General features: G+C 50.7%; 1 protein-coding gene across 3 annotated transcripts in view; it reads right to left on the bottom strand.

Annotated features, from left to right (window-relative positions):
- Nucleotides 1-10,498, bottom strand: part of Por (P450 (cytochrome) oxidoreductase) — a 47,064-nt gene that overhangs the window by 15,751 nt on the left and 20,815 nt on the right. For all 3 annotated transcript variants that reach the window (XM_013031800.1, XM_013031802.1, XM_013031801.1), the window contains exon 2: nt 4,113-4,305. In XM_013031800.1, the coding sequence (XP_012887254.1) occupies nt 4,113-4,258 (146 nt within the window). In that variant the 5' untranslated portion in view covers nt 4,259-4,305. The remainder of the gene's footprint in view (nt 1-4,112; nt 4,306-10,498) is intronic.

Genomic DNA, 10,498 nt, shown 5'->3' with positions numbered 1-10,498 from the left:
AAGAAAAAAGCTGGAAGTGGCGCTGTGGCTCAAGTGGTAGAGCACTAGCCTTGAGCTGAAGAGCTGAGGGACAGCACCCAGGCCCAGAGTTCAGGCGCCATGACCAGACCCAAAAATAAAAAATAAATAAAAATAAATAAATAAATAAATAAAACTAGTAGCCAGGTGCTGGTGGCTCAAGCCTATAATCCTAAGCTACTCAGGAGGCTGAGATCTAAGGATCTCAGTTTGTAGCCAGCCCAGACAGAAAAGTCCTGAGACTCTTATCTCCATTAAACTACCTAAAAAGAAGCCAGAAGTAAAACTGTGACTTAGGTGGTAGAACATTAGCTTTGGGCAAAAGAAGTTCAAGCCCTGAGTTCAAGCCTAGGATGGTATATACACACACACACACGCACGCACGCACGCACGCACACACGCACGCACGCGCCAAGAGGCTGTGAAAGGAACAAAGCTACCAGCTGCGAAGAAGAGAGTCCCTGTAAGACACCAGAGCACAGAGCAGCCAGAACAGGATGAGGACCAGAGAATGGCCCCCAGGAATGGCTTGCCTGGAGGGGGGCATGATCACCTGCCATGTCACCTGCCATGTCAGCTGTGCTGCTGACACAGGGTAAGGAAAGGCCGTCTGCAGTTCCTGTGCTGGAGACAAGAAGGAAGATCCAACCCCGAACTCACACACTATCAATCTTCAAAGGACTTTTTCATGACCCACATTCTTCCCCTCTTTCTTCTTTCCCTGTTCTGGGGAGGGGACATGTGCTAGGTGAGTGCTCTCCTGTAGAGCAGCACCCCAACTTCAGTAAAGATTTCTTCAACTGGACACAAAAACATGAACCATAAAGGTTAAGGTCAACCAAAAGTTTGGCAAGTTACAGTAAGGAGAAACAAAGAACTTCCATCCCAAAAGTTGAATTAGGAGAGTAAAGGCAAGCCGGCAGCAGGCGGTGACTGCTTATCTCACCAATCCACAAGGAGACAGAGGACCCAGACTCTAGAACAAGACTTTCACCCAAAAGGGGTCTCAATGGCCAATGAGGCTACAGAATGGGAGCAAATTCATGGATCACCAGAGAAGTGGGAATTAACACTGGATGTCATTAGACAATTAAGATGAAAGAATTGAGCCCAGTGCAGTGATGCACACCTATAATCCCAGGCATGTGGGAGGCACAGGCAGGAAGAGCTCAGTCCCAGCCTGGCCTGGGTAAAAAGAGTGAAACCCTATCTGAAAAAGAATGAAAGCAAAGACGCTGGGGATGGGACTCAAGGGGTGAAGCGTTGAGTTCACACACCAGTACCGAAAAAGCCAAACATACCAAAAGAAGGTGGGCAAGGCTGTGGGCAGGGGCAATGCAGGCAGGTGGAGGGCTGGCAGCCCAAGCCCGACACGCTGAAGCCAGCCAGTGGCAAGTGTTTTATGACTTAGACTAAACTCATCGGCTCTGAGAAGTCACGGTGACCCTGGAGGGGTGGCTTGCGGGGGGCGAGGGCTCCCTGGGTGCCAGCCGGTTCTGATGTACGTACAAATGCACAAGCCACGCTCCTTGGGGGAGTTTACAGACACAGACAGTGAGGCTTTCCCGAGACCATCTGCCTCGTGAGCCTGCACACCATACCTGCCTATTCCCCAGCTCCACCTTGAGGCAGCCAGACCCACTACCGACAGTTCTGTAAGTCTTAACCTTTTTTTTTTTATTTTTGAGTATGCATCTGTATGCCCCAGAATGGCATAGGCCTCACAATCCTCCTACCTCCACCTCCAGAGCACTGGGACTGCAGGCTTCTATTACTAAGCCTGGCTTAACATTCTTTTTAAAAATTTGATCTCATCACTTTTCTTCCAACAACCCTGATCTCATCTCGCCAGTGAGCCCCAGCCTGCCCTGTCCGCAAAGATGTTTAAATCTCCTCAATCACCTGATCAGCCGCACCTGGTGGCTCTGGGGAAGCACACACACTAGAGACTCCTTCCCCAGCCTGTCTGGCCTGCCTGGGTGCCCCAGCCCAGCCCCACCTTCTACTGCTTTCACCCAGGCCTCATGTCAACCTTGCCCTACTGGGTTCTTGCTGGATGTTCTAGGGCCTTACATGATCAGGAACACATCCTGGATGTGGTTCCCGCTAGCCGCCCCCACACACCACCCAGGAAGGAGCAGAGATGAAGCCAGCGTTGGTCATCCCAGCTCACAATTCCATCCACACCCTCTCAGTATGAGCCACAGCTCTGAGATCAGGTTAAAACCTGTACTCCTAATTGCGCTTCCCATATTCTCCATCAGGACACACCCCTGCAAACCCAAGCCCATCATGACACAGCCCTGAAAACCAGAGCCTGCCACCCTGGGCCTCCTGCATTGCCTAAGGCAGCAACATGGCTCCTCTAGGCTACATCAACTGAAAACAAAACAGCAAGGAACACTGAGGTAGCATTTATGATAAGAGGTCCAGACCAAATGATGTCTCTGAGACAGACATAGGACCAGTGTCCTCAGAGACTGAAGGCCACTGGCAAAGGAAGAGCCGGGTTGTGGAAAGTGCAGACCTCAGGACCCCAAGTAGACTCCACATCTGCAAAGTGGGCCCAAAGGCCTTCCTTGAAGGGCTCTTCTAAGTAAGGGTGGAGAAGAATAGAAAGAAGAATAGAGATGGTAAGCAGGGCCAGGTTTGGTGGTACACACCTGTAATCCCATCACTCCAGAGGCTGAGGAGGCCAGGCTGCGCTGTGGCAAGACCCAGTCTCACAAAAGACAAAAAAGTAAATGAAATGGTAAACAAGCAAGGAGGAGAACAAAAGAGAGCAATGGCAGGCAAATATGTAAAGTATATTTACAAATGTATAAAAAAAAAATCATGAGGACCAGGAAGGTAGCTCAGTGGTAGAGTGCTAGCCTTGAGCTGAAAAGCTCAGGGACAGTACCCAGGCCCAGGCCCAGAGTTAGGTCCCACAAGGGACAAAAAAAAAAAAAAAAAAAAAATCATGAGGCTTGGGTATGGTGGCTCACACTTGTAATCCTAGCTACTCAGGAGGCTGAGATCTGAGGATTGCAATTCAAAGCCAGCCCAGGCAGGAAAGTCTGTGAGACTCTTATCTCCAATTACTGACCAGAAAACCGGAAATGGCATTGTGGCTCAAGTGGCAGAGTGCTTGCCTTGAGCTAAAGAGCTGAAAGACAGTGCCCTGGCCGAGTTCAAGCCCCACAACCAACAACAATAACAACAACAACAACAACAAAAATCATGAAATCCATTACTTGCCAGGCATCATGGCTCAAGCCTGTAGTCCTAGCTATTTAGGAGGCTGAGATTTGAGGGTCAAAGTTTGAAGTCTAGGTCCTGGGGCTTGAACTCAGGACCTGGGTGCTGTCCCTAGCACTCTATCACTAGAGCCACAGCACCACAGCACCACTTCCGACTTTTCCTGTGATTAACTGGAGATAAGAGTCTTATGGTCATTCCTTCTGGGGCTGGCTTCAAACCTGGACCCTCAGATCTAAGCCTCCTAAGTAGCCAGGATTACAGGCAGGAGCCGCCAGCACCCAGCTTTGACTCCAATTTTGAAGCATGTAAGACGTGTTAAAAATGGAAAGCAGTGTGTGGGTGGGTGGTAAAGGAGTGCCCGCTGCAATCGTCTGCTAGAAGATTGGGCCCGTTCTTTCTCTCATTCTTCCTTTTGTAGTTTATAACACTGGGATTTGAACTCAGGGCCTTGTGCTTTACCACATAAGCCATACCCTCTGTCCTTTTGTGCTTTAATAATTTATCAAGTAGGGTCTCATGATTCTGCCAGGGGTCAACATCAGTGCACACAGGGATCTTCCTACCTCCGCCTATAATCAGATAGGCTCATAGGTATGCACTCACTGTGCTGGAAAAGGCTTTTCTAGGAGGGAAGGCTGTGAAATTACTGCTGTAATTTCAGCAGTGCTGCAAGCACTTAGGAGCATGAGGCCCTGGTTAGATCCCAGCACCCCAATAAAAATGAAAAAAGGAAGCTGCTACCAAATTGGAATAGGGAACTCCCACTCCCTTCCTGGAGCCCCACAGGCCCAACCATGGCCGTTTCAGTGGCCTGCAAGAGTGAAAAGGGGACACAGGGCAGTGTCACTTACGTTGTCTGAATTTTTGTGAACTCAATTGCTTCTTCTTTTTTCTTTCTGAAGAGGAACCAGTAGGTCAGGATCCCCACAATGACGGAGAAGAGAATTATGTCTGTCATGCTGAAAAGCGACACTTCTTCAGTTGCGGCCTCGGGCATGGTGGCACTGGTGTCCTCGTGGAAATTTCCCTGTGTCGATGATGAAACTGTCAGGAGAGAGCAAAGTCAGATGTGAGCAGAAAGGGGTCCCAGGGCCCCAACGCCCCGGGGGTGTGGAATGGCAAATGTGCTATGTGGCTGGAGGCTCTGGTGCCATCAAGCCTCAGAGGAGGCCTGTCCCCAGCTGCAGGGTAGCCCCAAATCAGGCACACACCAACATTCTTGAGCAGTGGTCCCTGAGCTGCTCCTAGGAAGTGCCCTGAGAGGCCCGGAATGCGCTCCTGACAAATGTCTCTGTCTACCTGGGACCCCTGGTATGGCAAGCCGGTACTGCTGGTAGTTGAGATGTTCAATGAATGCCTAGGAGTTGGGATTCAAATCCCTCAGCAGGGTAACATTCTGGATGGCTGGAGCCAGAACCAGAGCAGGCAGCTTCCAGACACAGCCCGCCAGCTCTCTGTAACAACAGGACCCAAGCCCAGGCTGGTTTCACAGAGGCTGCCCACCCAAGGTTGTCCTGATAATTCCACCCTAAATCACAAGTAGCACTGAGCCAAAGTGTACTCAACGTACCGAGCGCTTAGCATCCTCCTGAGGCCAGGCCTCCATCAAACCCCTCCACCAGCCTACAGCACGGCAAACCATCTCACACAAAGCCATTTGGTACTAAAGTCTTGAATACCTCCTCCCTACCCCCACACAATCCTGGGAAAACCTGAATGTTTGTAGAGCTGTTCTCCCCGCTCCCTCTCCCTTTATTGGAAGTACTGGGGTTTGAAGTTGGGGCCTCTACCACGGGAGCCATGTCCTTGGCTACCTTTGTTTTAGTTTTCCAGATAGGGTCTCACATTTTTGCCTAGTCAGACTTGGGCCATGATCCTCCCATCCCCACCTCCCACGTGGCTGGGATTACAGGTGTGAAACACAACACCTGGCCCTTCACATCTTTTCTTTTGCCTTTTTTTTTTTTGTCAGTGGTAGGGCCTGAACTCTGGGCCTGGGCGCTGTCCCTCAGCTCTTCAGCTCAAGGCTAGCACTCTATCACTTAAGCCACAGAACCCCTTCTGCCTTTTTCTGCTTATGTGGTGCTGAGGAATCGAATCCAGGGCTTCGTGCATGCAAAGCAAGTACTCTACCACTGAATCACCTTCCCAGCCCCTTTTGCTGCCTTTACTCTGCATTCTCTTGCTTCAATAAACTGCAATTCTATGTAAAAATCTTCAGAGTCTGTGAATCCTGGCAAGTCACTGAACTCAAGGTGGACTTAGGGGAACCCCCACCTCTGCTTGCTAGAAAGAGGCTCAGGTGTCCATCCCCAGCTGAAGCCTGGCAGATTTGACGCAATCAACGTGTGCCTGTGTGGGAAGTCCTGAACCCTGAGCAGGATACTTCTTCCCTTCTGCCAGGCTTAGGAAACCGTGTCACTCCACTGAGCAGCAGTGTTGTGGCCAATAAGAACCTTGCACCCACATGGCCTGTCACACTCAGCATTGCAGGTGTTACACGTGTATGGGGAGGTGGCATGTGACTTCCACTTGATACGCTGCCTCCAGGAAAGTTCAGGGCAGGGGCTGGGGTCTGGGCTTAGCATTGCTGGTCCATCCTCCACTCAGAACTACCCCATTCTTGGCTTTCAGAGGTACTCCTGCCACAGCCAGCATTAATTTCATCTGCATGAGTGCACGTGCACATGTTAGACTCAAAGCTTTACGCAGGCTGAACAAGTGCTGATCACTGGGGTCATGTCCCAGCCCTCATCCTTATTGATGTCTGGCTCTGAAGAAGAATTGAATGGGTGTATGGGTGTGGTTCCTGCCGGATGGCCCCACCCATCAGAGTCTGCAGGCTTCTACAACCTGACCTGCATTTTGGACCCGCTCCTAAGGATTCTGGAAGGACCTGACCCACAGAACTGTGATGCGAATGGTGCTTAGAGCAGTCTGCAGCTAGCTGCATGTCTGCTCTGTGCAGGACTGGCATGCGGGGCATGGCTGTGGGCAAGCCCATGGGCCCCCTGCCCTCACTGGGTAGCCCAGGCCCCATATTTCAGGAAAGGCACACAAATGCTCACAAAGCCAAGTCAAGGTAGATTGAGCAACTCAGAAGAGGAAGTTTATGGTGGTTTCTAAGTTGCGGGGGGGGGGGGGGGGTGGAGGAGAGGGGGTGGTAGAGATCAGGGACAGCAGAGCATCTGTACCCACAGAATCATGTCCTGGCCACATGCTGCAAGAGACTTCTGGTGGCCACCTCCACACAGCAGCCAGAGGAGCACTTGACAAATGAGTCAGGTCACACTACCTCCCTAACCAAAACCCTCACATTTAGCAGAAAATCTAAAGTTGATCCTGGATACTTTTCTCCTAGCCAGACACTGGTGGCTCGTTCTTGTTACTTCAGCTATTTAGGAGGCTGAAATCAGAAGGATCGAAGTTCAAGGCCAGCCTTGTCTAGACCAAAAGTTTAAAAGACTCCCATTTTTGCTCAAGCAAAAAAGTAAGACCCTATCTCAGAAATAACCAGAGCAAAAGAGACCTGGAGTTCAAACCCTAGTCCTGCCAAAAACTTACACACACACACATACACACACACACACACACACCCTAGTCCTGCCAAAAACTTACACACACACACACACACACACACACACACACACACACACACACACAGAGTCTACTATACAATTAAGGAACCCCCACCTGGCCCTCAACTACAGTAACTGATTTCCACTAAGAGTCAGATATGAAGAAAATCCAGCAGCCATTTGTAAATGCACTTCAGCCTCACATCACTACATCACCACATATCTTTTTTGTTGCTGTTGTTGGTCGTTGGGCTTGAACTCTGGGCTTGGGTGCTGTCCCTGCTCTCTTCAGCTCAAGGCGAGTGTTCTACCACTTGAGCCGCAGCACCACTTCCGGTTTTCTAGTTATTTATTGGAGATAAGAGTCTCACAGAGTTTCCTGCCCAGGCTGGCTTTGAACTATGATCCTCAGATCTCAGCCTACTGAGTAGCTAGGATTACAGGCGTGAACCACCAGTGCCCAGCCAGGCCTATCACCCCGTATCTTTGAAAGATACTTTCAAAGACTGCCCACACCACCGGTGGCTCATGCCTGTAATCCTAGCTACTCAAGAGGCTAAGATCTAAGGATTCCAGTTCAAAGCCAGCCCAGGCAAGAAAGTCTGTGAGATTCTTATCTCCAATAAATAACTAGAAAAGTAGAAGTGGTGTTGTGGCTCAAGTGGTAGAGCACTAGCCTTGAGCTGATAGAGCTGGGAGATAGCGCTCAGATCCAGAGTTCAAACCCATGACCGACAAAGAAAAAAAAGATTGCCCACAAAACTGCATCAAAGAGCCTCACAGGTAAGTGATGTGTGATGTGTGTGTGCACACGTGTGTGCCTGTGTGTGTTTCCACTTTGTTGCTCACAGCTGGTGCTCTACCACTTGAGCCATGCCTCCGATTCCAACAGGTGAGTATTTGCAGGTCGTTTTGATGATGGGAAAACTACCCTGAACCCTACTAAAGCAAAATGTTATTCCAAAACGAATTCCACTCTTCTTATTAGTCAATCCACATTTAAATTGTACTTAGAAACGCCAGTACTACCCATAAAAACACTGTACTCAGGCCAGGTTGTTTGTTCTTCTAACCCAAACTACGTGGGAGGCAGAAGTAGGAGGCTTACAGTCCAAGGCCAGCCAAGGGGAAAGTCAGCCAGACCCTAGCTGAGAAAAAACTAGGACAAAGGGGCTGGAGGTGTGGCTCAAGTGTAACCCTGAGTTTAAAGCCCAATTCTGAAGAAAGAAAATGATGCTCATGTTGTTACTTTAATTATATCAACAAAAAGTCACAGAATTTGTTTCATCTGTTGTCCCCTTAGTACCTATGTGATATCCTAAATTACACCGAGGCTCCCTGGCCTGCAAGGCCTGAAATACTTTTTCCCAGCATCCCAGGGAAAACAATTCCAGCCCCTGCTGGACAAGTGAAGTGCCTCTAGTTAAAACAAAAACCAGCCAAGTCTGGATTGTGCTATGTGCACAGGGACTGGTTATTCAACCTCCCTGGGCCTCAAGCTTCTTCACACTACTGTTCAGCTTTAAACCCTGGTCTGCTGAAGATACTTCTAAACCCTGACAGCCCTCTCCCTGCAGCCCCCTAGGGGCATGGGGCACCCTTCTAGACTGTGTGAGGGAGGGAAGGGTGTGAGGATCCCCAGTCTAGGGAACCCTGAGGCTCCTTTCTAGTGGGGTCTGACTTCACCAACAGGGCTCCCTTAATCCTTCTTAAGTGTGTCCTGTACTAACTCGCCACTGGATCTGCACAGCCAGGAGGGTAGGATGCAGGCTGAGTCTGCTCTAGGCTCTTGGAGAGGCTTCTGGATCATTCTAGCATCACAGCTGCCTCTGCCCAGTGCCCATGCTGCTAAGCATTCCTGCCAAAGGGCCCTGGAGCCCATGCACCCCAGCACTGGTTGTAGTGAGGGAATACACATGGCGGGCACATTCCTGGGCAGGTCACCTCTCTGTCATGCACCCCAGCACTGGTTGTAGTGAGGGAATACACATGGCGGGCACATTCCTGGGCAGGTCACCTCTCTGTCCATGCATCCCATCAGCCCCAGGCCAGAATCTGCACAGGTCCATAGGGGTACCATATGGCCTGGGAACAAGTACAACCCAAGAGCCCCCTCACAAGTGGGGGGCATTGAGAAAGCTCTGAGGACAGGGAGGATGGGTGAGGGGCAGGAAGAGAACAGGACCATCATCAGAAGGGGCCATGGAAAACAGCCAGAAGAGGATGAGGTGTCCCATACAATAGAGGGGACCCCAGGGGGACAGGGAATGCATCTGTAAGCACAAGTGGGTGCAGAGCAAGCAAGACTTCAGCAGAAGCCCTGCATGGCTCTGCAGACAACTACCACACGAAGGCCACCTTGTGCCCAGCCCGGGCAGCACCAGTGTAGCCACAGCCTTGACTACATTCCCCAGCAGATGGCCACGGCCAGCCCTCCCCCACACAAGTAGCCATGTGTCCAAGGCACCCTGAAAAAGGGGAAAGGGGGCTTCACTCACCAGGCCCCAGGGGCTACAACTTCTAGCAGGCTCCCTGGCCAGACCACAGTCCCCACAAAGCCTTGGCAATGTGATCCAAGTCGTTTCCCAGATATAATTCAGTAACCTAACTTGGGGTTCAAAATACTTCACACAGGCTCACAGAGGAACATCGCCTGTGCACGGCACGTGTGCATGTGCACATACAAACACACACAGAGCAGCCTCTCTACCCTCTAAAGGGAACAATGGGGAAAGTGGATGCCAAGAGCCCCCTTCCTCCCTCCACCAAAACCCGCAGGTATGCTAAGACTCACTAAGGGACCCCAAGGGGGCTACACGGAGGTACAATGGCACACAAAACAGAATGAGTCACAGTGGAAAAAAAAAAATCAAGGTGAAACATTTAGGACACTAGGTAGTATAGCCTTGGTGACAGAAGGTCCCAGCATCATGGAGGCCTGGGGCACAGACCTCTAGATTAAGGTCACTAGTGATAAATAATCTGAACTGACACTTGAAGAACCTCAAGTCTCTGGCCTAAGATCCATTCCTAGTGAAACATGTGCAACCATGCACGCTCATGAGTGCGCACATACACATACACTTTAAACAAAAGCTAAGGAAAGACCAGCAGACATTACAGACACAATGGTGCAGTGGCTCCTAAGACTCAGGAAGGCGTCAGTACAGGGTAGCAAAAGCGGCAAGGAGAGACTGCTCACTCCGTGAAGACCCTGGGGCCTGGAGCAGTGTGTGCTGTGTGGGACTGAGCTGTTGGCTGACAAGGAGTTGTCTGGCAAATGAACACATCCTGTTCCCGGCTCTGCAAAGCACGCCATTGTTGTGTCTGCCCAGGGCTTTGCAAACCTGGCTTCCTTGCCCCTTCGGGCTGGAGGAGGGCGAGCATGGGGGAGGTGTGGAGGAATAGAATCACAGTTCAGGTCCCTCCCCAGGCCCCTCACCTATGCCCTTCAGGGGACAGGAAACTCACTACTCCTGTCTACATCTTGCTGTGTGTGTTCCAGGGTTCTAGGTAAAAGGATAAATGGGACTCCTACAAGCTAGATATTTTCTTTTTTTTTTTTTTGGGGGGGGGTCCGGTCGTGGGGCCTGAACTCTGGGCCTGGGCGCTGTCCCTCAGCTCTTCAGCTCAAGGCTAGCGCTCTACCACTTGAGCCA

The sequence above is a fragment of the Dipodomys ordii genome, unplaced genomic scaffold, assembly GCF_000151885.1.
Source record: "Dipodomys ordii isolate 6190 unplaced genomic scaffold, Dord_2.0 Scaffold143, whole genome shotgun sequence".
Classification (NCBI taxonomy): Eukaryota; Metazoa; Chordata; class Mammalia; order Rodentia; family Heteromyidae; genus Dipodomys; species Dipodomys ordii.
Note: the sequence above shows the minus strand (reverse complement) of the source record. Positions and strands in the feature narration are given on the sequence as shown.